The sequence below is a fragment of the Mustela putorius genome, unplaced genomic scaffold (assembly GCF_011764305.1).
Source record: "Mustela putorius furo isolate JIRA1106 unplaced genomic scaffold, ASM1176430v1.1 tig00001118_pilon_pilon_pilon, whole genome shotgun sequence".
NCBI classification, from domain to species: Eukaryota; Metazoa; Chordata; class Mammalia; order Carnivora; family Mustelidae; genus Mustela; species Mustela putorius.
This window is the reverse complement of record NW_025421577.1, coordinates 1,337,337-1,364,757: the sequence shown is the minus strand read 5'-3', so window position 1 is coordinate 1,364,757 and position 27,421 is coordinate 1,337,337. Positions and strand designations below refer to the sequence as shown.

Sequence of the window (27,421 nt, the reverse complement as noted above, 5' to 3'; positions counted from 1 at the left end):
CACAGTCCCGCCATTAAAAAAAAAAAAAAAGAGGCTAAATTTTCTGTTTAAAAAAAAGACGAAAGTCCCTGTCAAATCCCTTCACAAGTTCGGACGTGTCTTTTGCTTTGCTTTCTTTCTTTACATCTTTTTTTTTAAACATAATGACCTGGTGGAGAATTCTTGGTATGTGAATAAATGCATTAAAAAACATTAAAAAAATAAAGGATTTACACCAATACACTAAAACAGTGTTTTGAAAATTTACTATGTATAAGTAATTTCAGGGTAGCTAAAAAATAGTAAGACATAATAAATGTCAAAAACTATTAATAACACTCAAAATTGACTTATCATTTTTAAGGAATGGAAGAGGTTTAAGAATTGATATTGTGATCAGTTGATTTAGGGGAGGGTATGACCCAAAGCTGCCCCTGCCACTGACAAAAATTCCCTCTTTTCCTTGGTTACCTATGGTGTCCAAAGATTCACTGGCACATTGTTTATTAAATGCAGACCAATTTGAGAGTTATTTTGGTATATTATGACCTTCTTAAATTATTGTGTATAAACGTTTTATTTTCAAAGTCAATAAAATGTAATTAAGAAAATATTACATAATTCACTTGGTAGTTCTAAATTTCTAACTGAAAAATATATAATTACTTAAAATTAACAAGGTCTGATTGTCTAATATTTTAAATTAAAATGATTAGAAATTTAGTCAGTTACGAGAGAATGTCCCTTCATAGAATGACACTGAATAAAACAGAATTTAATTCAAACATCGAATACCGTTTCATTGTTAAAAATAATTTAGGATATCAAGAAATTACAAGGGCTACAGGGCTTTGATTCAGACAGAACAGAGTTCCAAACTTATTCGTAATACTTGTATTACTATTGAAAAATTACTCATTCTTTCTATGTTTTGCTTTCCTCACCTAAAATTACGAATGCAGAACTGCAAAATTTCTGGCACATATTATGAGTTCAACAGATGTTTGAAAATAACGAGGATATATTTATTCAAGAATTTAATAGTCTAAAATGTTTCCAGTATGACTCCAAAATAATTTTTGCCTTTACATCTGACTGGACGAGTGCTTTTATTTCATTAACAATTCATGTGACCTATTTAATAATTTACTTTAAATTTTTGATTCAACTAGTAATTCTCAGACCAACTCTGACCATTTGTGTTGGTCTTCTGAAAAGAGCAATTTTTTTAGATGGCTCTTATTTAAAATATCTACATTTGTCTTTTTTTTTTAAAGATTTTATTGATTTGTTTATTGAGAAAGAGAGAGAGAGAGAACAAGCATGAATGGGGGAAGGGCAAAGGGAGAGGGAGAGAGAAAATCTCAAGCAGATTCTGTGCTGAGCACAGAGCCAGACTCGGGGCTCAGTCTCCCGACCCTGAGATCATGGCCTGAGCTGAAATCAAGAGCCAGATACTTAAGTGACTGAACCACCCAGACACCCCAATATCTATATTTTTCTCAAGTTATAGTGTTACTTCTTCATTTTCTCAAAGTATCTTTCACTCATCTTTTGATTTTCATTTTTATATTCTCCCCAAATGACTTTATAATTGCAAACAAAGAAAAAACATGTATCTTTTTTTTAGAACCTAACAAAAGGATCCCAAATTTTATCCAACCCTCCCTTTCCCCCAAAAAAACAACCAGAAAACAAAAACAAAACAGAGGTAACAAGAGCAACAACAGCAGCCCTGCTAAGGTAATGAGAGGGTCTGGACTAGTGGATATTACAATGTATCACTAACTACTAACAATTCAGGCTACAACGTAATGATCTAATCACTTAAAAATCAAATAATAGGGGCGCCTGGGTGGCTCAATGGGTTGAAGCCTCTGCCTTCGGCTCAGGTCATGGTCCCAGGGTCCTGGGATCGAGTCCCGCATCGGGCTCCTTGCTCCGCAGGGAGCCTGCTTCTCCCTCTGACTGCCTTCCACTCTGTCTGCCTGTACTCGCTCTCGCTCGCTCTCTCTCTGACAAATAAATAAATAAAATCTCTAAAAAAAAAAAAATCAAATAATAGAATGGAACAGAGGTTCGAAAAATACAATCTAGTATATGTATTACCTCAGAATATGATGGTTTCATTTTAAATCAGCAAATAAAAGAAATATTTAATAAATCACTACTTGGGGAGGGAGTTGGGGGGATAAGTGAAATAGGTTAATGAGGATTAAGAGGCATAAACTTCTAGATATAAAATAAGTCACAGAGGGGCACCTGGGTGGCTCGGTCGGTTAAGCATCTGACTCTTAATTTTGGCTCAGGTCATGATCTCAGTGTAGTGGGACTAAGCCCCAGGTCTGGATTCCCACTCAGCGGGGAGTCTGCTTGAGGATTCTCCCCCACTGCCCCTCCCCCCTCTCCCTCATTGCGCTCACTCTCTCTCTAAAATAAATAAATCTTTAAAAACAATAAAATAAGTCACAGAGATGAAAAGTGCAGCATAGGGAATATAGTCAATAATACTGTAACAGTGTTGCCTGATGATTCATGTAACTACATTTACAGTGGTGAACACAGAGTAATGTACACAGCTGTCCAATCACTACCCTGTATACCTGAAACTAATGTGACATTGTATGCCAGCTACATTTCAATTAAAAATCAATACTTCCCAGGTGGTGGATGATTTTAGACATTTAATTTAAATTCCATGTAATACTAAAGAGAAATATGAAATTCAGATTCATTTCTAGTAAATTCCATCTTACTCCAGAAAGGATCACTTCAGACATTCTCTACTTGCCTACTTCTTACATTTCCTTTTTCAACCATCTCTTGGCTGAGGCATACTTCATAGAGAAAACGGAAGCTATCTGACACAGACCCATTATACCTGATTTATCTATTAATCTACTACCTGCTTTCCACTGAATGGAGGAAAGTTCTAAAAAATCATGTTCTCAAAAAAAAAAATCATTTTCTCAAACATACATTCTCAAGTACCCCATGTCATTCTCTTTATTGTCTGCTTATTCACACACGATAACATGCCAGTATGACATTTTCCACTTTATTTGTTTTGTTTTCTGTTTCCCTATTAGGTATAAGCTCTTTAAGAATAGGCCTCTATCTTGCTTACTGCTGTATCAGAGAACCTGGCATTTAATCTTTATTTATTGAATGGGCAAAGGATTAAAAAGCTAAATTTAAACAATTAAAAGAATGAAAAACCTAAGAGAATAAATATTTGAATTTCTAGCTGTTATCAGTATGGTATAACCTGTCTAAAAATATTACATTAAGGGGAATAAAAACCCATGAGATAATTAATAGATTATATAAAAATCAAACTTTCCATGTCATAAAACATTATCTGTACATGATTTTATATATAACCACTATGAAGTTATGAAAATGCTAAAAGTCACAAAGATGATAGAAATAACAGTTTTTAACCTCTTAATAAAATTCATTCATCAACACATTGATAAAAAAATGTATAACAGATATGAAAGGTAATTCACAAAATAAAGAAAAATGACAAACCACACAAAGAATGGGTAGGAACCAGGAATTAGGGAAATGCATTTGAAAAGACAAACTGGGGCGCCTGGGTGGCTCAGTGGGTTAAGCTGCTGCCTTCAGCTCAGGTCATGATCTTAGGGTCCTGGGATCGAGGCCCGCATCGGGCTCTCTGCTCAGCAGGGAGTCTGCTTCCCTCTCTCTCTCTCTGCCTGCCTCTCCATCTACTTGTGATTTCTCTCTGTCAAATAAATAAATAAAATCTTAAAAAAAAAAAAAAAAAGAAAAAGAAAAGACAAACTGAACCCCATTTTTAACTGTTATATTTTTAAATAGTAAAAAGAGTAACAGAAATGAGGAAAATGTGAGGAAATAAGAATTCTTTTATAAAACTTGACAGTGTCAACTGAATCAATTTTCTGAAGAGACAGCGAGATGTGTATCATAATTATTATATGTCACTACCCTTTAACCCACATTTTTAAATTCGGAGATTGTAGCTAAAATAAATAAAAAGAAATATACGCAGAAAACTATGAATGTAGATTTAGCATTATCTATGGAAATGAGAAAAACAGCCTGCAAATCAAAAATAAAGTAACATCTCAATAAATTATAAAACGTCCTTAGTATAAAATCTTTTGAAGCCATAAAAACCATATGAAAATAGAGATTAATTAAAAAGGCAGGGAAGGGGTGCCTGGTGGCACAACTGGTTAAGCTTGGACTCTTGATTTTGGCTCAGGTCATGATCTCAAGGTCATGAGATTAAGCCCAGCATCCGGCTCTGCACTCAGCATGGGTCTGCTGGAGAGTCTCCAGCTCCCACTGCCCCTTTCCCCACCTCTCATGCTCACTCATGCAGCCACACTCCACAGAACAAATACATAAATCTTAAAAAAAAAAAAAAAAAAAAAAAACTGGTAAAAAAAATATGTAGCATGAATGGAATTATCCTTTTACATCGATTTACTGTCCTATCTCTATGCACTTGCAACCATATTTTAATTATTGATACTTTTAAGTTGTAATATCTGGTAGGCCAAATGAGTACCATTCCATCACTTTGTCCTCTCTCAAAATTTTATTGGCTAGTCTTATGAGTTATTCTTTCAAATGAGCCTTTAAATTATTTTGTCAAATTCAATAAAAAGCAAATTTCCACTTGAAATTGTATTATAATTAACTATAGATTACTTTGGGGAGCATTTACATCTTTTCAATATTATTCCATCAGAATATCCATTCATATATTAATTTTATTTATCAGTCTTCTCTCTGAATGTCATTTTCTTTAGTCTAACATTTAAAAAAATTTTTCTCTTCTCTTTTTCACAGAAATCTTTTAGTGGAATCACCAGTGACCTTTTATCTTAAATGTAATGGGGAGTCCTTATCTTGACCTGTCCACATCATCTGATAATCTCTTCCTCTTGAATGTGAGAACATGGGAAAACAAAGCTCATTCTAATAACTGCCGATATTCACACCCATTTGCTTTTCAAACATACAATGAGAAACTGTTCTAGCAGACTCCTTCATAAAACTCATAAACACCCTCTTTAATCTTTATATTAGCTTTACCATTACTGCTTTACCTCCCCCCCCCACAAAATTTGGTTGAATCTTATTATATCAATTCAAATTCAGCTTAAAGATTGTTCTATTACTCCCAAGGAATTCAATATATTAATCTGGTTGTTAATTTATAACTAAGGAAAAACTGAGAAAACAAAGATTTGAAACGAATAGTTACAACACCTGAAACAGCTTTAATACAAAGCTAAAGTTTTAAAATCTTACCTTTCCACATAAATACTTTTGCTGGTTCCTAGAGCATACAAGCTAGTCAGAATTCTGTAACATGATACCTGTACATCTTCCACTAAGGAAAAACAGAAACAAGAACAAAAAATACTTGTTATTTATATGCTGTTCTAAGAAAGTTTAGGCTGAAACCAAAATTCCATACTAAGGGTATGCTAATATTTTAACATTTAAAAAAAGCAAAATTAGAACAAACAGATAAGTGAAATGAAATATAAAAACTATTTCCCAAACTGAATTCTTTGCTTTGAGGAGCTGAAAGCATTCCAAAGAATATAGTATAATTATTGAGAACATCCTCAAGAATTTTTTTTTTTTATAATTTTTCTCTAGATAGAAGAAAAAAGGATTTCCTCGAGAATAAAATTAAGCACGAGACTGTCTTGGAGGAGGGGTAGATTCTGTGTCCTCTTCTGAAGGGATACAAAGACCATGTCTTTTATTTTAACCCCTAAGCAAACAATAAACAATGTTGGAGAAGGTAGTGAGTTAGTGATTATTTCTGACCCAACATTAAAGGCATAGGTAAGTCAAGCCTAAAGTGATGCCAGAAAATAAAATAAAATGTTACACATGATCTATGATGCAAGAAGACATGTTTAAGAGGCAAAACCCCTAAGAACCCTGGTTTTTTAATTCCAGTGCTTCTACCATTTCTTAAAGAATCTACCATGATAGGAATGGAGAAATCATTCCTGTGTTCCAGAGCTGTTCCCACATCCACTCTGCACTGTAAGCAATGTTCCTACAATGGTTTAAGGAAATGTTTAGTGAGTAGCAGTGGTGTTCCCTACTGAGTAATGCAGTGGTTTTCACCCAGAGCTCTGCTTCACCTGGGAGACCTACAAGGTTGGGGGTCTGAGTAGGTGCATCTGTCCTGAAGACCCACGTGCCTGTTTAACAAGGGCTTACATCTTCTTTCATGTTCATATCAGCAGGAGAGCAGGAAACTGGGACAGGTCTGATATTATTTGTATTTTCACATTATTTTGAGCAATCTGTGGAAATTTTTAAGAATTATGGTTCCAGGCAGAAACAGCTGATTAAATCCCCCATGAAAACAGACTGAAACCTATAAACAAAAAATACGTGAGCCACCCTAGTAGACCAATGATTTACACAGATTCTGTCGCCATCACCTCCCTATTCGTTGGTCACACATCTTGTGGAAACAATCAGCACTGACTCAGAGATAATTCAAAAACATTTAATGTTGCATGTCCCATGCTTCAACCGCACTGGGAAAATTCCACGGAAGGAGAGAACACAGAAATAGGGAAAGTTGGAACCTGGGCTTCAATGAGGTGGAAGTGAGAGCCCACAGCCATGACCTTACCGTCCCTTTCTGGGAATCCACGTGACTCGGGGACCTAACTCTATAAAAATGGTTTCTGTACCTCAAATGCCAACCTAATAATGTTGTGCAGAAGAAAAAACAAAAAGACAAACGTGCATTTTAATGAGTCGGCAGGGTTTCAGTAACTAGATGGAGCTTTTATGATTTCGCGTTGTACTATTAGATAATGAGACTCTAAGTAAGAGATTTACATACATATTAGATCTTCTCCAAACTGATGCTGGCCAATATGCTCAAATAATGACGACAGCATCGGCAACAGAGCCACCGTGGTGTAATTGATGATCTGAGTGACACCTCTGGGTTGGTTTCGGGTGTGGGTGAACTGGCCCTGCTTGAGGTTCTCCATGGTCTTCTCCAGGTCCTCTGCAGCGTTGTCCAGAAAAGCTCGGAGTGCGCTTTTAACACTCTCTAGGCCAGTCTTCATCACAGTCCTAGGAAGGAAAGAAGGGAGCAAGTGGGATACAAATCAAACATGCTTCTACCTCTATTTACCCATTACAGTCACTCAGTCAACTAAATCTTTTTAATTCACTCCCAATTTTTCCAGTGTACTTGAACTCAGAGCAGTATGGCTCTGTAAGCCCATCACCTTTCCTGAATGCCCTCGCAGTCCACGTAATTAGGACGCTGATCCAAAATCAGTGATAATGCTCTGTTTTTTCTACCGTTTTCAAATATGGAGAGTGTTTGTTTTATACTCTGACAAAAAACCCCACAGTTTTTGAGCTTTTTGACTTAATCCTAAATCCAAGACAACCAAAATGTTTCCTGAGGCAACGAGTGTGAGAGAAACATTGAATCCCAGCTCAACCAAGTCATGAAATGAGATAGATGTTTTTGTGCCTTAAGTGTAGCAAGCTGTCAGCTAAACGAGCCTCCAGAGGAGGACTTTGTACAGAAGTCACCCTCTAATGCCACTATGTTTAGGAGGCAATGAAGGTATATAATAGCATCTACTTTTCTTCATCTATCACACAAAATACCTCACATAAAATTTTAAATGTGATAGTAAATAGCATCATGGCATCTCCTCTATTAGGAGACATTTAGGAATTCTTATTTAGATTTATCCTGGATAACAAATGAAATACATGTATGGCTTAAAGGCTGAATCAACCCCATGAGATATACTGGTTTTGCTTTTAGGCAACCTGTCAGGTTTCCAGTCATGCTGCCAGGAGGGCAGAGTAGAAAGTACACACACTTGGGAACTGGTCTACTTCCACACTTAACTATGCAATCTTAAGCTTCATACTCATCTATAACATACGACTAAAACCCTGTTCCTGTAAAGCTAAATGTTATCACAAATGCGGAGCACAATGGTACCAGACCCAGAAGCTACGAAGACCTCTGAAGTTGGAGCTCACCCTTTCTCTTGCATGTGATACATTCCCAATTCAACCCTCCATGACATATCTAGATGCCACTGCAATTACTTGAAATTTGAATAACAATTTAGAGAAGATGCTAGAAATAATAAAGTGCCATTATATCTGTCATTTATGAAATATTCTTTTCACCCCCACTTAAGTCTTTATTACAATTCCAAAGAATTAAATCAAGAGACAAGGTGAGTCTTATTATTCTCGCGTGGCACTCCTACAGCCATGTAGACAAAAATGTGTCCACTTACCTGGCATCCAAGGTCTGACCCAAAATATGAAGGCAGTTGACAATTGATGTGGCATCATTTCCTATAGAGGAAACAAAAGGTTGTATAAATCACACTGAGGATTTCTCACTGTTATTTTCCAGAAAGATTTGTGTACCAAAAATTACTCAATGGTACAATTCCATAACAACTCGATTAAAACGATTTTCTGATACTCGGGTTTGAAATCATGCAGGATTTCTGCTCAAAAGTGGTTATGCAAATGTAAGGAGAAAAGCAAGAAAGCATGTCTCATCAAAGAGCTGACATACTCAAGAAGCATTCAAAGCATTGTGCCAGGCTGACGTGTTTTAACTGAATTCTTAAATATATTCGCCTCCCCATACTGGCTTGTCTTCTTTCTCAGTCAAGTTGTGAGTCAACTTTTCAAGGGAACTCATATGTTTATAAAAGGAGGTGGGCTAAAAGTCTAATAAGTTTCACTCCCTTTTAATTACCCACGTGTCTCTGCTTTCTGATTCCATCCAAGTGCATTAAAATGAATTAATGTGCCTGAATGTTTTTCGTCTTTGGTGGGAAGAACCAGTAAACTGTCTGGTAAATAAAAGCATCAGTGGCTGAAAAAGTTAAATCCTCTTATGAGAGATTTGAAATGGGGATGACTTTTCTTGAAAGTCAGATGAAATTCACCCACTCTCATTGGCATGTTTTATCAGAAAGTACAAAGATATGAATTATACAATTATTATGTCCATCCTACTTTGTGATAAAGATACATGAGAGCAAATACACAAAATGATGAATCCAAAGTTACAAATTGGACCACTCACAAGACGTTCTGATAAGTTTCTTCCTCATTTTATACTTTCCTATTTATAATATATAGTCATTTCCTGGGTCCAGAAATTAACAATTTCCATTGGGATATAAGTTTTTGTAACATTTCTTAATGTTATACTCCTTGTGCAAAAAAAAAAAAAAATCTAAAATGAATTAAATATACATGAAAATTAACAACTACCCTAGAATCTGGACAAGCCAGTTTAGTGATCTGATACAGATAAGGAGGAAAAACAAGGTATTCATTGCTAGACTCTGGGTTCTTAAGTAAAATGTTCCATTCATCTTGTGCCTTGAGTCTCAGAATTTCTGGTAATAATAAAGGCAAAATCAGCAGAAAGGCAGAATTTGGTATGTCCTTGTTGTTGATCATAGTGGCAGTCCTAGAGCTTCCACTGAGGTCCATAGAAGTATTATGCATTTAATGATTCATTCACTCAACTTGTCACTCAACTGGTACTTGTCAAATACCAGGCATTCTCAAAGTCCCAGTAATATGTGAAAAAGAATTCTCATGGTACTTGCATTTTAATGGGGGACACAGGTAATAAAATATTAAGAAAAAAAATCAATTGGAAACGTAATATCAGGCTACACTAAAGAAAGTATTTCATATTTGTAGATTATGTTAATTCTGTATAATTAAATAATTTATATTATATGTTATATAATTACTATTTATCTATATCAGGGAATAGGGATTAGAGCAACTGGACAGACTAATATGGTGAGTGGCCACAAAGCCTTTTCTAAGAAGGTGGTACCTGAGCAGAGATTTGAACGAAGGAAGGAACTGTGAATAGATCTGGGAGGATGTGCAAAGGGTCTGAGGCAGAAAATGAAGCTGGTATTCCAGGGAAGAAAGTGGAGGTGGCTGATGCATGATCAAGATTTGGGGGAAAGAAGGGAACTTATGAGGTGGAGAGGAAGGGAGTGGCCAGGTTCTAGACTCCTGAAACCAGTGCAAGAACTTTTTTTTTCCCCTAAGTGCAATAGGGAAACATTCTTAAGGTTTTGAACAGGAAGGGATCTGATTTATATTTTAAAAGGATTAATTCACCATGTGCAAAACTCTGGAAGGGCAAAAATGAAGCCAGTTAGGAAGCTACTAGAGTCATCTAGAATCAGACGACTGATGGAATTCAGAATTTATTTAAAGGTTTGCTTATGTCCTGAACGTGAGATGACAGGGGAAGGAGTCCAGGATACCGAATGACAAGACTGTTTGGGTGACCACTTGTATGAGCAACTGGGTGAATGGTGATAGATTTCCCGATGTGGAAAGAGCACCAGAAAGGAGCAAAGGAGAGAGAAGAGGAGGGGCGGGGGGTGGCAGGCTATGCCTTGGACAGGTTGAACGTGATGGGCCTGCTGATCTCAGGTAGAGAGGCAGGACACAGGGAACAGATCTGAGCTGGAGCACCATAAGCATACCGATATGCATACAGAGACTTTCAAAAATTGTGGGCCTGAATGAAATAAGTTACCATGTAAGTAAATACAGAAGACAAAAGGTCTCAGGGCCTCTGCTGTTTCCAAGTAGAAAAGTAGAAAGATAAGGGCCCAGGAGGAAGACGGGACACAGGGCAACGTGCAACCATTACTGAGCACCAAGTCAGAGAAGCTGGCCCCTTAATCTGGTCCTAAAACTCATGGTTCTTGGGGTGCGTGGGTGGCTCAGTGGGTTAAGCCTCTGCCTTCAAATCGGGTCATGATCTCAGGGTCCTGGGATCCAGCCCCGTGTCAGGATCTCTGCTTAGCAGGGATCCTGCTTCCCCCTCTCTCTCTGACTACTTGTGATCTCTCTCTTTCAAATAAATAAATAAAATCTTTAAAAAAACAAAAACAAACAAAAAAAACCCAAACTCAGTTCTTTTTCCCTTTCCTTTCTAGTCTGCTGGTTCCTCGTATAGATGATCAGTGTTTGTACTTTGTCCTGAGCCTGGCTGTGCCCCTTTCCAAAAGAGTGGTTGGGGTATTTTAAACCTCCATTCGTAAGAAGGAGGAGTTTCGTAAGGGCCCCACTCATGAGGTGGAACTTTTGTTCCCTGTTGTAGGCCGGCCCCTAGGATAGCGTCTGGCCCACAGCAGGCATTCAGTGGAATCTTATGGGTTTTGAAGTCAAGGAAACCATACCAGTGGCCAGGAAGTTCTACGGGTCAGATGGAAACGCATGTGGTGAATGTGAAATTTCTGTGATTGCAGACTCTCAAGCCGCAAGCTCCGCAAACCGACACATTTCCCTGTGCTCCATGGAAAGTGCCATATAACTCTGAATGGCAACAGCTCAGTAAGAAAAATGGTGGAGAAAGGACCCTAACAAACACAGGAAAGGTATTAACAGAATCTTCAACATTTCGTGGCGTAGACCAAACAAAAGCATCTGTTCTATCAGCGAAGGAAAAAGCCCAACTAATGGTTAGTCTTGAAGAGATAAATCTTGTAGTAAGAGGTTTTTTTTTAAGATTTTATTTATGTATTTTACAGACAGAGATCATAAGCAGGCAGAGAGGCAGGCAGAGAGAGAGGGGGAAGCAGGCTCCCCACTGAGCAGAGATCCTGATGCGGGGCTTGATCCCAGGACCCTGAGATCATGACCTGAGCTGACAGGAGAGGCTTAACCTACTGAGCCACCCAGATGCCCAGGAGTTTTAAATAAAATAAGAATTGTCTGCATCCTGCCTTCCTTAAGGCTTCCAGATCAACCTCACCAGAAATGTCAATCATGTTATCAGTAAGAACAGGAAAGACAAGTGAAAGTGTAGCAGGATGGTGACATTTTAAAGTGATGATTGCATTTTCAAGTATTTAACTACATGTAATTACTTCACAGCTCAGACTAGACTAAAAACCGTTTGATACTTTTCAGTTCACGCACTTTCAAGGTCAAAACTACTTCCCTTGTCTTCAAGCATACCTGCATCACTCCTACACACCTAAGTAAACATCTGTGGATGGCCTGTTTATCTTTAAGACAGGGTTTGCATCAGTGTGTAAACATTAAAGGTACATCATTAAAATTGTAACTTATACCTGAGTCTAAGAGCGACAGATGGCAAGCATCCAGTTTTTAAAAATCATTGTACCAACTCTCACACAATATTATAACTCAGAAATAAAAATAGCAAAGTTTGGGGTGCCTGGGTGGCTCAGTCATTAACTGTCTGCCTTCGGCTCAGGTCTTGATCCCAGAGTCCTGGGACTGAGCCCCACATTGGTCTCCCCACTTGACAGTTAGCCTGTTTCTCCCTCTCCTACTCCCCCATTTGTGTTCCCTCTCTCACTGTCAAAGAAATTAAAAAAAAAAAAAAAACTAAAAAAAAAGAAATAACGAGGGGCATTGCTGAATTAGTAGTAGATATTACTGTATTACTGAAACTTTAACTTGGCGAGAAGTTTCAGCTAAATGGAAAATATAATTTACATAATTACATATTCTATCTATTTACTCTAAAATCAGGACATTCTCTCATAGAGATATGTCCAGGGAAAAGAAACATCTGTATTGCTCCAATACTGTTTTCTGATATGATCTTTATTACAGGGTTTTAATTGTGGTATTGCTGACCGAATGTATCTCTCTGTAAGAAATAGGTTTTTTTTTTTAGTTTTATTAAAAATAGCTTCTTTTTTTTAAAGATTTTATTTATTTATTTGACAGAGATCACAAGTAAGAGAGGGAGGAAGCAGGCTCCTTGCCAAGCAGAGAGCCTGATGCAGAGCTCAATCCCAGAATCCCGAGATCATGACCTGAGCTGAAGGCAGAGGCTTAACCCACTGAGCCACCCAGGCACCCCAAAATAGGTTATTTTTTATATAACATATAAAACAAGTTAAATCCAGGAAATTCTTGTCTTTGCCATGTATAGTGTCATCAAGCCACCGAAATGTTACGTTAGGGGAAGACCTTAATGGTCCTCTAGTGATGACAGCAATAATCAGAAAGCAGCAGATTGTGCGTAACTGAACTACTGGATACCCAGAGTAACGACAGGTTCAGTTCTCAGATATGCACTATCTTCAGAGACTCAGAGGACTTTAGGTAAATCTCCTTTCATTCTGTGTCCTAGGAAACAAAAGTAAGCACCATCTGAGCCTTCTTAGGGATAACACGTACATGAGCTAATTTTCTACTGTCTCTTCACAGGAGAGAGTAGTCCTCATTGTAAACACCTCAGTGGGTTCTGGGGGTGAGCAGAGAACAGATGAATGAACATCAACCTAACCCACTAATGTCTTAATTAGGGGGAGACACCCACTGAGAGAATCGAATCTATTAGTAACTTTACTCTTGAAACGCTTCCACACATAACATTAAGATTTAGGTGGCAGTTTAAATCAGGCATTCCCCACCTGGTGGGAGAAAACCCAACATCTTAACAAGAACTACTGCTTCATTTAAATATAGGACAGTATTTAAATGAAGTCCTGCTGTTAATACTGGAATGGAATTTATGACGGGCCATGTATGGGTCTAGGGCCCCTGAGGTCCAACCTGAAGAAATTCTGGGGTCCTATGCTCACTATGTCACTGAGCGCTTGCTGGAGTCCAGGCCTTCCTAGAAGTCTCAACACCATCAAATCTGGAAACTCTCCAGTAACTCTGGACAATTCGCTATCTCGTTAATAACGTTAAAAATTCCCCAGAAAATGGGAAAGTAGAATAGGCCTCCAAAGGACAACTGCTTTGTGCCAGGCTTCTCAAATTCTTCCTGAAGCTCAAATGATCACTACAGGTCAGGTTCAATGATCATGTTTGAAAAGTCATAACTTAAGTGTTACTTTTTCAGCATAAATGCCCTATGGATTTTCTCAGACAGCTTAAGGAATAATTATTTTTAAATGTGATTCTTATAAATTGTGGGATAATTGGATACTACATTTTTCTTAGTAGCCTCATAAGCAAAAAAAAAAAAAAAAAAAAAAAGTAAAATTTCACTTACTCATGAATGTAAGAAAGTTCCAAATCAAGAGTTCTTACTGCCTTGTTCTTAGTGTCTGCTCTTCTCTATTAGACTATCGGCTTCCTGAGGGTAGGACCTAGTTGGTTCACTCATTCAGTCATCAGATATTGATACAAAACCTACTATGTGTCAGACCCCAGATACAAGAATAGGCCCTCAGTGAGCTGAGAGGTTTGTGTGAGAGAGAAAGAGAGAGAGAGAGAGATGTCAATCTGGTGACATCATTACTGAGATGAAGGAAAGGTCCTGGGAGCTGTGAGAATGTTGTAAAAGAAGGGGAGGGAGTGAAATTAGGGAGATTGGGGACGGTTTTCCTGACAGATTAATATTTGTGTTGAGGTCAAGAATGAGCGGCTTACTCCATGGTAGGTGTGGAGGACAGGAGAGGTGACTGCTAGACCCCATTCCAATCAAGAATTACAGCACGTGCAAAGATCCGGTGCAGAAAGGAATATACCACTTTCAATAAGCAGAGAGAGGCCCACTCAGGTGGAACCATCGAGAGCAAGCAAGAACGTGCCAAGAAATGAGGATGGACTGGTACATGGGGAATACTTTGTGAAACAATATTGCGGCCAGATTGAGAACTTTTATTTTCAAGCAAAGGGAAGCCACTGAATTTTCAGGAGTGAGACAGGAGACACCAGGTTCAGGGAAGATTGGACTGTTGTGGAGCACGGTTTGGAAGAGCAAGAGGGGATGCAGACAGAATGGTCAGTTTGTTCTCGGAGGAGGACGGGTGACCGACACCTGGATTGGCCTGGCTGTAGTGGACAGGTGTAGGAATCTTCATTTTCCTATCCCCACAGCTGAAAGAGTACCTCCCACACAGCAGAACACAGTGAGTGTTTACTGAATGAAGGTGCCAAATGAATGTCATTAAGGCAGTAGATTTATTTTTGCATATAAAAATAGAGCCCTTAGGAAGCCCTGATATGTGGACACCCGTGGCAAGATTGCTGTCCCTGTTGGAGGCTTAGGTATGGATTCTGCTTCCTCTAAACCTGACTGAAGGGCTTCAGTGGGCTGGAACAGGAAGGCTTCTGTATTTTCTAACTGCCTTAACATTCATAATCAGAACTGCCACTTAGCAAAAACAGGAGAAAATGATGGGATTAAAAGCAATATTCCATTAGTCAACAATGGGTCCTTGAAAATGGCCAATGGAATCCTTCCCACTTTTCAACTTGCCTGAGCGTATCCATGCCCTAACCAATTTTCTGAAACACTAGAGTGCACCAACTTACTATCACTGGCAAGCATCTCAGAATCCAAACAGAAAGCCTGTATGTATAATGAAGATATTAATTTCTTATTTTTTTTCTGTAAAGTAGTGGAAGGGACATTCCAGAACTACTGTTCTGTGGGGAAAGGGGCTTGTGCCCTTTTTAAAAAACTTACCTTTTTCAAATATAAAATGAAATAGTTTAAGCACCTCAAAAAGAATATATGAAGCATTAAAAACATGACTGATCACTTTAATTCTCAGTGTGCCTCAGTGTATAGAACATATTTTAAGCCCTATTTTAAGGTAAAAGATATACACAAATAGAAGTCCATATTGGGCAAATCTTCAATCAGGTAAGTTTCAACTACGGATGAAGTCTGGAGGTATAATGACAACGTGGAAGCCAGCTTGGAATAAGTAGTCCATTACTCATCAAACCCTGAACTCACCACAAGTATTTTGTTTCTCTGTTTATGTTAACGTTCTGCCTCATGTCTCCAAACCCACCTCCCTGATACGTTGAAGGTTACTGTGTAACCTACATCTCCATCTTTGCTCATTGTTCATGAGACACAAAGCCCAGGTATTTCTTTGCTAGCTTCCACTCTAAACTGTCTTAATTTACCCTTAGCTGAAGTCATAAACAACTGAACTAAGTCAGTACGGGAAAAACATTCTGATCATCATTGTGTTATCCACAGAATACAGAAAAATGATATCATGTAAAAGAAGGGAGAAAATTTAAAAAATAATAAGAGACTAATAGGACTATAAAAGACCACCACACCTATATCATTAGGTCTCTCTCTTTACAGAAATCCAGAAATCCACAAGGGCAGAACTATACATTAAAAAAAAAAAAAAAAAAAAAAAAAAAAGCCAAAAAAACACTTGGCATACCACTTCCATTTCACACTGGAAATGGGTAAATTATAAAGTCTTCATGGTGCAGGTACTTTAAATAGCCAAGTCCCCTAGTCTGGTTCGTCTGTAGTCTGATTTACCTAAATAAAAACTGGGCAAATAAGACCAGGGATCCCTTAGCTTTGAAAGCTGTAAAGTTACAAATTTCCACAGCATTTGAGCATTCATTACCCTACATTAGATCAGCTATGTGCAACGGAGCTTTAAGAGTAGGAGTCATTTTAACCTACTTTAAAAATGAAAAAACAAAAAATAAGGGTTCAGGAGGTCAAGTCCCTCATCAAATCATTCAGCTGGGCTAGTTCCAAAATACAGCACTTATGTCTAGGTTTTCCGATTCGAAGCCCCTTATTTTTCCAGGACATCCTATTAGTGTCTAAAGTCAGGTTATCACTGTCAAGTGTGAAGATAACATGGGTGAGCCTCAAAGATTCCAATGATTTAATGCGTCTGTATTAGAAAATGTTTGATTAAGGAAGGCCTCTTGAAATTTGTATTACTGTGCAGGCAAATGTCAACGCAAATTTGAAACAACAAAAACAGGAGAGACTAGAATAATATAAAGAAGACAGACAAATACACTTCTAAGGTGAAGACACATATTAGCTCTTCAGTAAATTCCTGTTAAAAATAAAAGTAATAGTATTTAAAGGCTAAGGGATTTAAAATACAATGCTTAAATGGGAATTCAACATCACATAGGGATGGAATGAATGTTAAAGTCTCAGTCTATACTGAGAGGTATGACAAGTTTTACTACGCCTTTATCTTCAATTATAGGACCCTTAAAAAAAAATAGGATATTAAAGAATAGGCAAAATTAACCCATGGTAATGGAGGTCTATATAGTTTCTTTGCAGATATATAGTTTCTTTGCAGAAGTTTATAAATTGAGTAATGGCATAAGGGAGGCTTCTGGGATGCTGGTAATATTCTTCTTGATATCTATATCTATATCTAAATATATATGGAAAATTTCAACAAACTACATCATTAAGTTACTTGAAGATTCATGTACTTTGTTCTATATATGGAGTACCTCAAAAATTTTTTTAAAGAAAATTATAGTGAAATATAGAAAAGCAAGAATTTGAAATAGGTACGAAGTCAGAAACAGCACAACAGACTATTACTATGCTCATCAGTGAGAAGGCAAATACTGCACTTGAGGACGGGGTCCCCATCAGAATGACACAGAATAAGACAAATGGAGGACCCATGAATCCACTGTTATTACGACAACGTTGAAGAGCACAGAACGATTCTGTCTGCACGATGTTCACAGAAATTTTTCTATGTTGAAGAGAAGTCAAACAAAGGTCAACTAGAAATTATCTTAAAGATAATCTGCCCAGTAATTTGGGATAACTGAAACATTAATGCAAAAACTCGGGCAATTTAAATGAAATAGAACTTTTAATTACTAAATTTAAGAGCACCATATATTGGATCTAATACAATTAGAAATCAAACAGGGCTTTAAGGGCTTATATCCAGAAACTACCATTTCTCAAAAAATAGACTGCTTGAAAGAACTTAAAAGCAATGCGTGTGTGTGTGTGTGTGTGTGTGTGTGTGTAAAGATATACACACACACATATTATTCCTCAGTTCATTCCCTGTGGCTTTTTAAAGAAATTACATAATCCTTAGCTTTTCCTATAAATGGAATTGAACCTGCAACATCTGTATGAGCACACTCAACATTTTATGACCAAAATGATCCCAACACTTTCTCACAACCTAGAGTGCACAGCATTGAAGTGGGCTTTTGTGGTTTATCAAAGCAGATGCAGGAAATGAATACAGAGAGTCTGCCAGCTTCTCTTGAGTCCTACAGCCCCACAGAGAGGAGAAGCTGTGGAAAGGGAGGGACCCCCCCACCCCCACCCTGCACAGCTGTCCAAAAGCAGGCGCTTGAGCCGGTGGACTTCAGTTATGTGAATTCCCAGACACCAACAAAAATGGACTCGAAAAGTCCCTTTTGCCAAGTGGAGCCCTTGCCTTACTGTCTCTTCTCTGAAGCTTCCATGTCTGGAAGGCAGTCAACACGCACAATTGGAGTGAAGAGCTTTACAAAAATAAATAAGTGCAGTCAAAATGTTTTGATTTATGACAGCTCACTCTGTCGTCTATTGGCAAGAGGCAAATTCGAGGGCCTGGTTCTGCTTCACCCCTTTGAAATAAAATAGGGCAGAAGCTGCCACTTGCATTCATTTTATTTTTCCTAACAAAAACTTTTGATTTTCAAAGGGGCTTTGGACCAGCACGAAGAAGTTACCGTCTTCAATTTCACCGCAGATAATGCTACCGATGAAGAACCTCGAGGACCTTATCTTACCTTAGGACCTATGAGGACCACACATGCAGCCGTGCAAACATGCATTCATGCAACAGAGCCGCACCCGACACAGTGCAAAACTGGCAAAGGAAACCAAGTGATGGCCATGCTCATATTCATTTCAAGGGTCTCCTTACCAAATAGTGAAATCCTATGCCTGACAAGAACTCCAAGTTTGCAGAATAGGCTGAAGACAAAAGAAAAAAAAAAAAAAGAGAGAGAGAGAGAGGGGAAGAAGGGGGAGGGAAGGGAGAAAAGACAGGGAGAAATTAAAATAAAATTTAAAACAAAAGAAGAAAAAGAAAGAAAAATAAACAGCTGATATATGAGCAGGAAAAAGCAACATGATGTCACGCAGAAAGAATCAATTCTCGGAGCAGAATGTGGAGTAAAGGTATTAAAGAAAGAATCTCTGAGTGCATATCTTTAACAAACATGGTTAAAAAAGCACATATTATAAGTAAAGAAACAAAAAAAAATTTGGAAGCAAAGCTAATTAATATAAAAGCCATCTATATGAACTCCACAAGAATATAACTACTCAAACACCGCAAGGGGAACAAATGTTATCTGCCCGAATATACCACTGGAATTCTAGAATTTTTGTCATCGTTGTTATGGACATTACTTAAAACCAGAAGCTCGGAGCTTTGGGCGTAAAATGTTACTTGTAAGTTTCAGGATGTTTATCATTTGAACTTTTCTTCTTTTCCAGCCTTGACCACAAACCCCTTGCGCACATACCAAAGCATCCAGTGAATTTGAACACAGTGAAGGGGAGACAGGATTGGGACAACTGACGAGCACTACAGATGGGGTAACTGGGATCTCAGTGCTCAGGCTTGCGTTGAGCTTGTTTCTTATCTCTAGACCCAGTTCAGTAGTGGGAAATTCTAAGGAAAGGTGGCTTGTATTCAGCATTTAGCATGATAGCACAGGTATGAACTCTCACATTAAACCCCAGAACCAGGGCAAGACCCGCGAGGGACCTGGCTTGCCACCAGGCCACAATGTGGTAGGCTCCTTACAAGTCTTCTCGGGAATACCCTTCACTCACTTCCCTGCTACATGCCTTTCTATGCATCCCTCAGGATCCAATACCAGACAAGTCCACTCCAGCAGGCCTTTGCTTAACCAACTGAGCCACCCAGGCATCCCCCAACAGGCCTTTGTGAACACCTAGCTTCTTCTCTACTCCCAGCCCAAGCTGAAAGAGTCCCCCTTCTAGGCTCTCCCAGCGGCCATTTGCAAATCTCTACCACGACACCTCTCCTCCTGTACTCCAACTGATGATAGTCTCCCATGTCCCCACACACTCCTGAGCTCAGAGAGCACAGGCTCTGTAGACACCTTTAGCCTTGATGACCCATTTGTACAAAGCTACCCACACCTAGCCTAACTGTCCCAATAATGGCAACAGCTCTATCCTGACTGTCCCATTCCGTCTTGCCAAGCCCTCCCATGAATAGCAGTGTGCGGACATACACTTGCCAGGTCTGGGGAGACACGCTATGCCATGGGGAAAAAAAAGGAGTCATGTGCTTGGGGCAGGACGGGAGAAAGGAGACCAGAGAATCACATCGGTGATACTGACTTTCTCAACAGGAAGTTTTGGCTACCATTTCTCATTTCAGTAACTATGCCAATAAGGTAAGAATGAAAATTAATTATACAGAGCACTGTATAGCTTTTCCAAGAGAACATTCATCGACAAATGTCTAAGTGAATCTGAGGTCTCGAGAAATCTCCTAGCTATTCTAAAAGGTTTTGAAATCAATGATCTGCTCAAGGAGATACTGGAATTTAAAATGGGCTATCAGCCTCCTGAGCTGCTTTATGGGCTATATAGTGACAGGGGAAAAAAAAAAGACAATAAACCAAAAACATCTTTCTCCAGGGGCCCTCAACCACCGAGACTTATGCATGCCAACCCAACAAAGGTCTGTCTCCATCTGAAGAGAGTGGTGACTTCTCAGAGCTGTACCCATTTTGGAGCCCTATGTGTATACCAACCTATTTTAAGGGACATCTTCTACACCTCGTACTGAGACTCTCTGGGATCTGCATGAAACATTTGGAGATAATGTTGAATTTATGACACTAGGATTATGTTTTAACCCAATTCGTCCAGACCTAGGACATTTTGCTGTGATGGAAAACAGAACAGCTCTGTATCCCATTCTTTCGAGATACTGAATGTCTGACAGTCTGAGAAAAATGACTTCTTATAGTAAAAATTGCTTCTTAACTTTGATTGTTTCTTATCAGTAGCCAGCATGCTACTGGAAGGAAATAAATATATGTAGAAAGCCAAATCCACCCAGAAGACAAATTATATCTTTTGTCCCTCCTGTGCCATCACTTTCAGAGTGTAGTTTCTATATGGACTATAAGGTTTCATTATTATAAGTTTTGGCCTATGTTTCCTCCAAAAATATTTTCCCTAATGCTGTTATTCCCTTTCCGTATATGCCACCATTGCTAACATTCTTAAGAATTCATAATGTATCTACACCTCCTTGGCTTTGATGCCTTGCTTTGTCATTTTGCTTTTCACTTCACTGCTCTACTGAAAAGCTCCCTAGATAGTCACAGTACCTGCCAATCAGCAAATCTCATAACAGCTTTTCAACCTCCGTCCTGAAGAGCTCTCTGTGGTACATGGCATCATCAACAATTTCAATCTGGGAAACTCTAAATTCCGTTTTACAGCAATGCATTCCCCCCTCTTCTCTAAGTAATCACTCTCCATGTTCTTCAAGAACCCGTTTCTGAAAACCCTTCACATGGAATAATTCTCCAAGTTTTGCTATTCAGACCTTTTTGCTTCTCTTTCCACTCCCCCTTCATCTGTTTTCAGGACCTGGAGCATCACATGGGTACAAACTCCCAATATGTCATTTCTTGCTCTGGTCTCTCCACCAACACCAAACACTCATTTCCAACTTTCTGCTGGGCACCTCCAGCTGAATGACTTGCTACGACTTACATACCTCAATGACTGCCTAACCAAATTTAACATCTTCTTCTCAAAACCAGTTCTCTGGTCATTTCTTTTTGCTATCACCACCAATATTGTTCCAACCACTCAGCATCGAAACTCCAGCACCATGTTGACCTCCTTCTTCCTACCTTCCATAGGACTCATTGCCTTGTCCTGTGATTTTCTCTTGTCCATGCTTCCCACTTTCAGCCCCACTCTGCATGTGTATCTCCTATATTCCCGGACCTTTGCTCTCCATGGAAGCAGGTACTCAGCTGTGCTCTGGAGTTAGGAAGCACATTGTTGTACGTGCCTGTTTATCCTCAACCCAGGACAGCACCTTGCACATGGCAGACTTTCAGAAATATGTGCTGAATGAATCAGTGGTGGAACCACCTATCTGAGGAAGCAGTTCTAGCTTAACAGCCTGCACCACTATCAATGGCCTCCTAGCTAGCTGACACTTCTCCATCCTGCTTTTGCTGTCAGACTGCCCTGTATCCTAATGGCTTCCTAGGGCTGAAGAATCAAGTAAAAAAGACTAAGTATAAACATTGAAAAGGAAAAAGGAAGAAGATGCCTTGTCCTGGCAGTCAATATCAATTACAGTATTCCGTAAGTAATCTACATAACTCATGCTGACCCTAAATTACTACATTCTATACTCTCTATGTTGTTATCTGCATGAAGAAAATAGCCCCCCTTCTGAATCTACGACCTGCATGTTCTTTAAGACCAATTATAAATTATCATGGCTTTTTCATATCTCTAGTCTGTCCATACCCATCCAATGTGGCCTCACTTAACTACGAATCCCACAGCACTGCATGGCTCTCTTCTAGAATTGGATTTCCACTCACATACCCAGCTATTACCAGGTACACTCCCAAAGTGCAGAGGCCACACTTTACCCTTTTTCACGGACTTGATCATATAAAATGCTCAATACACAATGTCTAGAGCCAAGAAGCATCTAACATCCGATGAAAACAACCCATTCTTAAACGTGCAAGTTAACTTAGACCCACGCAGCTATACCACTACACACAACTGTTAAAATAAAAATTAAAACGATCACTTCAGGTTCAACCTGTGTATGAAGGCATGACTGCTTATCCACCATGGTAGGGCCAGTATTTTTTGTTCTATTTTGTCCTCTTTTTTTTTTTTTTTTAACCTATTATATTCACTGAGGTAATATTTAACTGAAGCAGTAAATCATACATTTGTAGTTCTCAGTGATTTCATTTTAACACGTCAAACAAAATTTTTAGTTGGTTTTTGTTAGTTTCATGGTGATTTGGGTTGTTTTAAGACACATTTTTATGATTATAAAAGGCTTTTCGTTTTAAAACCTTTAAAAATATACAAAACTAGTAAGAAAAAAAATCTGCTATACTAGCCCCAAAGAAAACATTATTAAAATCAAGTTTCTTCCCTACCAGTATTTTTCCACACATACAAATTTAGATTTTTAAAAACTCTGGATCTTTACTATTTAAACATATATTTTACTTTTTAAATACTCATTGTCATAAGTTATTACATATTTCTATACTTAGTTTTAGTGACTGCGCAGCATTTTGCATGTGCCATAATTTATCATTACCTTAATTCATTTTTTCATTTCAGAATTTCTGAGCTTAAATTCTATCTATGTTTGGTGCACAGGTGCTGTGATGAAATTAAGCTACTCCTATTAGTGTATGTCTCAGTCCTGTATGCTGGAATTTTAGACAGATTTCTCTTTTGGAAACGGTAATGGGAAAAGAAGAATTTGCTAACCCTTTTTCAGGAGGTGAAGAGAAATTGAAGATGATATTATAGAAAACATTCTGGTGCGGTGTTAATAATGAAAAGGGGGTATCTCAGGCCCCAAACCACATTAACTGAGCTGGCACGGAGTAGCAATGCTCTTCCGGTTTATTCTGAGGGAGAGCTGGCAAAGAAAAATTAGTTACTTCTGAGGTCAGGGAACAGTTTAAAGAAAAAAACTTAATGGAGATAAAACATGACACAGGAGAGAGGAAGACTAGAGTTGGCGTAATTTTTTTTTTCCTCCATTCTCTTACTGCACTGTATCTTGGTGTATGTAATTGAGTGGCATCTTCATCAACAACAACTCTGGGAACAAAGCTGCTGTTACAAAAGTCTTGGGTGGTGGGGGGTTGGTAGTGAGGAGACTTTGCAGTATGGGCTGCAGGGCATTTAAAGGTAACTTGATGCCCTGGTACTTCTAGATCCCTAGATGTTCCCAGTCCCCTGGGGATGGTGAGCCTGTGAAATGCAGAGGGATGGGCCTCTCTCTCCTGGGGTAAGAGGAAAGAAGACCCTGCCAAAGGGAGACAGGGGAGGGGATTCACATTGGAAAGTAGCCCCTCACTCCTCTGGGTAACAAGGTGGGTGGAAACAAAGTGCGCCAAAGGATGGATTCTCTGTTTCCTTAACTATAATCACTTTAACCAACTTCAGAGGAAGATCATTATTTGAAGATGTTTGGGGTTAATTTTCACCTAGTTGCAATCTTACATCACATGACACCACAGACTATTAAAGTCAAGTTCAAATCCAAGGAAAGCTTGTATTCTTTGTCTAGGTTACTCACTTTCATAGAAATTTGTTTTCAAACATAATCTAAAACCTGGGTGTGGACTCCTGTGCAATTTGATAATCCAGAAATAGATCTACTGAGTAATTGACTCTCACAAGTACTAAATTTTGCCAGAAGTTTGAAAAATCAGACTCGAAAGCCCAGCAGAACTACAAATCAATCTGCAAGGAGCACTTGGGGTTCAAAGAGAAAAGAGAAAGCCTTGCTAAGATGCCAGCTTGAGTGGTATGAGGGGAAATCTTTGGCAAGTATGTATTTTCATGTCATTTTCTTCCACAAATGGTCGTTATTTTCAAACAAACATCGGAAAAGATAATTTCGGTAAATGGGGTTTTGGTATCCAGAAAAATCCCTGTATTTTTCAAAATTGGTGCAAAAATATTAGATTCGGAGAAATTTTAAAGGAGGTAACGTGAAAAGCACCACTGATGTCAAATACTAATCCAGTGATGTCTGTACTCGTGGATTCAGTACTGGGTGCCATATTCCTTCTATTCTGCGTTCTATTTAGTAGCAAAATAGAGGACAACTCAACATTTAGAACACACACATTAACTTGCAGAGAGCATCCTCCTCAGAGTGTTTGATTCCAAAGGGCAGCAGAGGTCAGGAAGCTGGGGGCAGGAGTGGGGGGCCATTGGGGGGAGGGGGGGGAGGGGAAGGCACCCCACCCCGCGTGCTCCCATTTCAAGGTCCCCTGCGGCTCTCTCCCCAACTCAAATACATTTCACTCAACAAGTCTTTATTTTATGGAGCTGTTTACCTAGTCACCATTTCTTTCTCCTTGTTTGATGCTTGTCCTCCAGAACAAAGAGGTCGACTTGCGGCAGACAAGAAGTATAAACGATGGTTTTTGAAATACTGATCAATTAAGGGAAGAACAACCTGAAAGAAAGGAAAAGAGAACAGATCTACACAGTGGGCTGAGGCTCTGGAGCAACCTGAGTTCCATCCACCCTCTGCAGGATCCCACTGTCTGTAGCCACGCGCGCCGTGAGTATGATCCCTGGGATGTAGTCTGACCCGTGTAAGTGAATGAATCCAAGATGGAGAACCTGCAACGCCTTGTCTCCTTCCCTTCCTGGCTGAGAGAAAGTCGATGAATGAGCCAGGCCAAGGGCAGATTATTGATACATTCTTATTAAATGGAGTGAATACTAAAAATGGATATAGTTGAGAGAGAAACAGCTTATCCTCTCTCATCTTCAGCTTCCCCATCTGCAAAATGAGGAAGACGTAGGTAAGACGTAGGTCCCAGAATAAAGATTATATTGTAAAGCTTCTTATAATGTAAAGCTTGTGAATTTTATAATTTATAAATGGACAAATGCTTTTCCTCTTTAGAAAAGAAATGCTCATACATTTTTAAATCATTACAACCATCGCATCTTAAGAAGTAGGTATTTTTCTTCTCCGTCATTGGATAAAAGGCCCCAAAAGGGGAGCTTTGAATTAGACTCCACAGAGATGAAAGGGATCTGAGAATTATGGCAGGAAGAAGAGTGAGTTCAAGTATGACCAAGTATCCTCGCAACAAATTTATCCGACATGATTCAGAAGCACTTATTTCTGTGCCAGAGAATATTTACTTGTAGAATTTGTATTTGTAGACCAGTACACTCTGGAAAGAGGCAAAGATCTAGAGAGTATATTTTGTAAGCAAACATACTGAAGCAAAACCAAAATGGATTGTATACTGTACTTTAGCGAAGAACTTGATTTCTTGTTCATAAGGGAAATGTTCTCCTTTGCTTCTGCTGCCACCATCTGTAGACAGTAAGAGTTGTTAGGAACATGTCTGACTTCAAACATTACAAGATATTCACCTAAAATGCAACATTTAGAACATGCTGCTTGATGTGTTATCCCGGTAAACCAAACACAGAAAGGCATCCAAAATATCAAGGCTAATTTCACCAAGCAGGATAGTAATTTTTCAAAAGGATTTTAAAAAAATATCCAAACCCAAAAAAAAAATTCATCGAGGCTAGCCCATACATGGGGATAAAAGAGCACACACGCTGGTTTAGCATTACAATCTTCGTGACACACGTGTAGGGGACAAGTGGAAAAAAGTAGAAATCCCACATCTTCTCTCAGTAGGAAAGAAGCTCAGGGCAGTAGGCAGAGAGTAGAAACTAAGGAAACAAAATTGGTGACATTTTAACCCTGGCCCCTAGTAAAGGCAGTTACTTCTTGCTGTGACCCAGAGTTACAATATTACTATACCAATTAAAAAGCTACAGGAAGCCAGCCTGGGGTGGGAGGGAGGATCACGACCATAATATTAGATGGGAAAATTAACATGCTGCTCAGAAAGAAGGAAGTTCACTTATGTCACTAGATAATTTCCATAAGCAAAGCAAAGACATCCCAGTTTTCCCCAGGGTTTAGAAAATGATTTTGAGGTTAAGAACTGATTGCCCTCATGCATTTAGCTTGGAAGTGGCCTTTGGCACCTTCTTCATGCATACAGAAGACAGTTCCTGCATACAGAGGAGGTAACAAAAGGCATAATAACCAAGATGATACGCAGATCACACCAGAGAGCAAAAGGTTTCAAAAACTGAATATAAAGTTTTAGTAAAATTTATAAGCAGAGCTTCCTTATTTTATAAGAATCAAACTGACTTCTGCCAGAAAAAGTTATTTGGTAAATAGAAATAAAAGCAATTTGAGATATGTTTCATTAAATCTGAGACAGGAGTTGGGGAAAAGTCTTAGGAAATTTAAGTAATATTTTCTAATATCAGAATAATGCTCTTCACGTGAATGAGTAAAAGAAAATTGTGCCTTTTTTATATTCACAGATTTCATTTTTGTATGCTTTTAAATTCAATCTCTCTCAAGAATATTAGTAAAATGGCCGGATCCATTTAAGGGGCTTTCTCATATAAACTATGTCAAGACAGTTTTGCACATAGCTAAAGATGCTAGCATTTCAAGGAACTAAATAGGAAACATCTTTCCTTTTAACATTATACATTTTTACAAAAATGATAATGCGCAAACTCCTGATGGAGAGAATATAATCTAGATATAATACAAAAATCAGAAAAAGGGATATGTGCTTTCTTACTATGGCCATTAGCCTCAAATATGTTGCAAAGGCAGTAAATTTAAAGATAAAAGAAGGCATGATAGAAGTTTCATTGGCAGTGACAATGAAAAATTAAAATTAAAATAAATGTAAACAATCCCAACTCTGCTCCTCTAACAGAGTTCTTGGTCATATCCAA

General features: G+C 38.5%; 1 protein-coding gene across 7 annotated transcripts in view; it reads right to left on the bottom strand.

Moving 5' to 3' along the window:
• The window catches only part of RYR2 (ryanodine receptor 2), a 738,653-nt gene that overhangs the window by 129,760 nt on the left and 581,472 nt on the right, over positions 1-27,421 (bottom strand). For all 7 annotated transcript variants that reach the window (XM_045087357.1, XM_045087359.1, XM_045087360.1 and 4 more), the window contains 6 exons: positions 25,885-25,949; positions 24,946-25,067; positions 18,726-18,775; positions 8,313-8,373; positions 6,869-7,107; positions 5,293-5,374 (listed from right to left, as the gene is read on the bottom strand). In XM_045087357.1, coding sequence (XP_044943292.1) covers positions 5,293-5,374; positions 6,869-7,107; positions 8,313-8,373; positions 18,726-18,775; positions 24,946-25,067; positions 25,885-25,949 — 619 coding nt within the window. The remainder of the gene's footprint in view (positions 1-5,292; positions 5,375-6,868; positions 7,108-8,312; positions 8,374-18,725; positions 18,776-24,945; positions 25,068-25,884; positions 25,950-27,421) is intronic.